The sequence below is a fragment of the Lacerta agilis genome, chromosome 16 (assembly GCF_009819535.1).
Source record: "Lacerta agilis isolate rLacAgi1 chromosome 16, rLacAgi1.pri, whole genome shotgun sequence".
NCBI classification, from domain to species: Eukaryota; Metazoa; Chordata; class Lepidosauria; order Squamata; family Lacertidae; genus Lacerta; species Lacerta agilis.
The window spans coordinates 30,096,088-30,099,789 of NC_046327.1; the positions used below are offsets into that span (position 1 = coordinate 30,096,088).

The 3,702-nt window shown below is 46.2% G+C and overlaps 1 protein-coding gene across 1 annotated transcript; it reads left to right on the forward strand.

The window, feature by feature from the left end:
• Positions 1-1,959: 1,959 nt before the first annotated feature.
• Positions 1,960-3,214, forward strand: LOC117061264 (beta-1,3-galactosyltransferase 1-like). Its single transcript, XM_033173986.1, has one exon. It carries the CDS (start codon positions 1,960-1,962, stop codon positions 3,073-3,075), a length of 1,116 nt encoding a protein of 371 aa, XP_033029877.1. The 3' UTR covers positions 3,076-3,214.
• The last annotated feature ends 488 nt before the right edge of the window (positions 3,215-3,702 follow it).

Sequence of the window (3,702 nt, forward strand, 5' to 3'; positions counted from 1 at the left end):
GGCTAACATTCTCCTTTCCCTTCCTCCCCCACAACAAACACTCTGTGAGGTGAGTGGGGCTGAGAGACTTCAGAGAAGTGTGACTAGCCCAAGGTCACCCAGCAGCTGCATGTGGAGGAGTGGAGACACGAACCCGGTTCCCCAGATAACAAGTCTACCGCTCTTAACCACTGGTTTTTCCAGCAGTTAACGTCTTTTCCCAGGGTGTGGCTGCTGTCACATGCTGATAGCTTCTAGGAACCCACCCTGAATGCAGGGTGGGGACCAAAGGTGGACAAACTATCCCAGAAGGCGCATGACGTGGTACTACCCCTCCCCTAACAACCCACACATCCCACTTACACACATCTGTAAAACATTATTATTATTATTATTATTATTATTATTATTATTATTATTATTATTATTATTTGATCTTATTACGTTAGTATAAACCTTTGGAACTGATCTTTGGTTTTCTGGAAAACTTTTAAATGAAAGCACCACTAGTCTCCCACAAAGGTATCTTTGTTCTTTATTCTTGCCAGCCTTCATTTGTGAGTCAAATTTTCCATAAGGGCAACATGCCGCGGTTTATAGTTTAACCAACAACAACATACCCAAAACAGAGATCCCCTATTCCTTTTCGCCTTCCCTTTTTTCTGAAGAAACCCTTCTGGGTCCCCACATTAAAATTCCTCCCTGGTCTCCCTACTGGCCTAGCATGACTAACCTGGGGATCCCATTGTTGTTTGTTTTTTATGCTGTTTTTTAGCTGTTTTTTAAGTTGTTTTAATCATTGTCTTACATTTGTTGTTAGCCGCCCTGAGCCCAGTTTTTGGATCGGGAAGGGCGGGGTAGAAATAAAAAATTATTATTATTATTATTATTCTCCCTGTAAGTTTCAACAACATTAGGGTTGTGTTCAACCAAGTTCAACATAGAGTATACCCACTGAAATGAATGGGCCTAAGTTAGTCACGTCCATTAATTTAAATGAGTCTACTCTGAGTATTACCAAGGTTGGGTCCAACCCATCATCTGAGAGAGACACAAAAATGACTATAGCTGTCATAAGATTCCGAGATAGAATTTAGCAATAATTAAACATTTCCACAAAACTTGTTTAAAGCCTGCCATTTTAGCAACACAAGTACAACATGTAAGCTATTCCTGTTTTGGATAAATAACTTAGCGCTCTAAACATGTTGAGATTTAGTCTACCTGTATTGCTCAATTTGCCTCCTGCACCTGCTGAATTTTTGTTTGTGCTGCTGCTCTTTTGGTGCATTCTAACCTTTTCATGGCCTAATTTGGAAATTCAGGGAGGAATTCCATGTAGCACGATGGCAATTGTTCCATCAGTGCAAGCTTTTCAGCTTACCAGACACCCTGGCACACACCCATCTGGGCACTTTACCCAGAGTTTGTGTTTCCTTTTGGAAGTGAGGCATAGTAGAGACTGTGTGGTCTTTATATGGTTAATTTACACACACATATATACAACTGGAGCCTATGATGGAGAGGGCTGGAGCATAATCACCGCAAGAAGTTATTGTTTCTCCCGTAGCCACAGCTGTGGATCCCAGCAGAAATCAAACATCATGCTCTGCCTCTGTGCCTTCCCAGCCTGCAGCTTTTCCTCTAGTTCACACCACAGCCCCCAAAACTTTGACTTTGTCATTCTCATATAACACTTTATTCGGATTCCAATGGATCTGTAAATAGATCAGCCTTATCTCAAAAGTTCCCCTCGTGTGCCTACACACACACACACACACACAGAGAGAGAGAGAGAGAGAGAGAGAGAGAGAGAGAGAGAGAGAGAGAGAACAGAATTCACCTCCCTTTTCACTGAGCTTCTCTTTTGCAGGTTGTCTTTGGAAACAGGACAGAGCTGGCCAGGATCTCTCCCCCGCCCGCATACAGCCTGCAAGTGCCCTCCTCCTGCCCAGCAAAAGTATGGAAGGTACAAGGAAGATGCTCATGACCCAGCTGCATAATTTGCCCACCATGGTTCTCTTCGTTTCCTGCTCTGCTTTCCTTTTCCTACTTGTTGCAAAGAACGAATGGGAGTCTCTCGAGATACTTTCCTCTCCGCCCGACATCAAGCTCAAGGGCGGCCCAAATTCGGCAGGTGATCGTAAAAGTGTCATGGTATTTGAATGGGAATCTGCACTGGAGAGGACAAAGACCAAGCCCTCTATTCTAATTTACCCACCACCACCACCACCACCACCAGTGGCCATGCGGCATCCCTTGGAGGTTGTCTATTCCACTGATTATAAGTTCCTTCTCAATGAGCCAAACAAATGCCGGCAGAGGAGCCCTTTCTTGATCCTGCTAGTGATAACTGAGCCCCAGCATTTTGCCACAAGGCAGGCCATCCGGCAGACATGGGGCAACGAGAGCTCGGTCCCTGGGGTTTCCATTCTTCGTCTCTTTCTGACGGGTGTTCACCCAACATTTGGATACCTGCTGCAGGCCCTTTTGGAAGAGGAGAGTTCCATCCACAGAGACATTATTCAGCAGGACTTCCTGGATACCTACAACAACCTTACCCTGAAGACTCTGATGGGCATGGAGTGGATAAGCAAATTCTGCCCCAATGTCACCTACGTGGTGAAGGCAGACAGTGACATCTTTCTCAATGTGAACTACATGGTGTCCCAGCTGCTGCAGCCTCACCTGCCGCCCAAGAAGAACTACATGACAGGGTACATCTACTGGAAAACAAAGCCACTGCGTGACAAGGTCTACAAGTGGTATGTGCCACGGGAGGTGTACCCCAATGAGACCTACCCGCCCTACTGCGCAGGCCCAGGATATGTGTTCTCTGGGGATCTGGCCAAGAAGATCTACCAGGTAGCAAAGACCATCAAGGTCATTAACATGGAAGATGCATTCATGGGAATCTGCCTGCATGAGCTGGGCATCAACGTGACAGACAGCCCCTGGGGTCTCTTCAACGTGTACAAAGTCAAGTATGACAAGTGCCAGTTCTCCAAGGTGGTGGTGGTGCATCACTACGGGCCAGAGGAGCTGCTGCAGATTTGGCCTGGCTTTCAGGACCAGAACCAGACTTGCAAGAGTTAAAAGGGAGGGAGGTGAACAGACACACAGCCTCTTGTGGAGAAGTTGGCATAGAGGACTGGCAACATGCAGGCATGTTCCTGTACAATGGACAAATCCATGCCAACAAATTGAGATGAGGAAGGGAAGGATGGCTCAGAGAAGAAGGGAGAATGTGTACTTGTCGAGATCTGTATTTATGCCCTCAGAAGCGAGCTGGCCCCACATAGCATGCTCATCGTGCAGTGTGGGTCCGTTGCCATTCACACTGCTCTCCTCCCCACAGAATCTCTGCAGCTGCCCATAGCAACTTGTTTGCCCTGCTCTGAACTGACCACTGTGCTACTAATATGCCAAATTGACAACTTCAGTTTTGAGATCATCACAACCACCTCCTCACCTACTGGAAGAGAGCAACCCTCCGGCCACGCAGGTGTGGCACTAGGCGCAGGGTTGCCATACGTCCAGGAATCCCCGGAAATATCCTCTTTTGGGGGGGTCCTACATACCCATCCAGGGGGGATTTTACATTTTAAAGCAATCTGGATTTGGTTTTTATATATATATATATATATATACCCGGTACATTTTTTGTGCAAGCAGTTCTGTATGTTTACCTCTTGAAATATGGCAACCAAAAAAAACAAACTC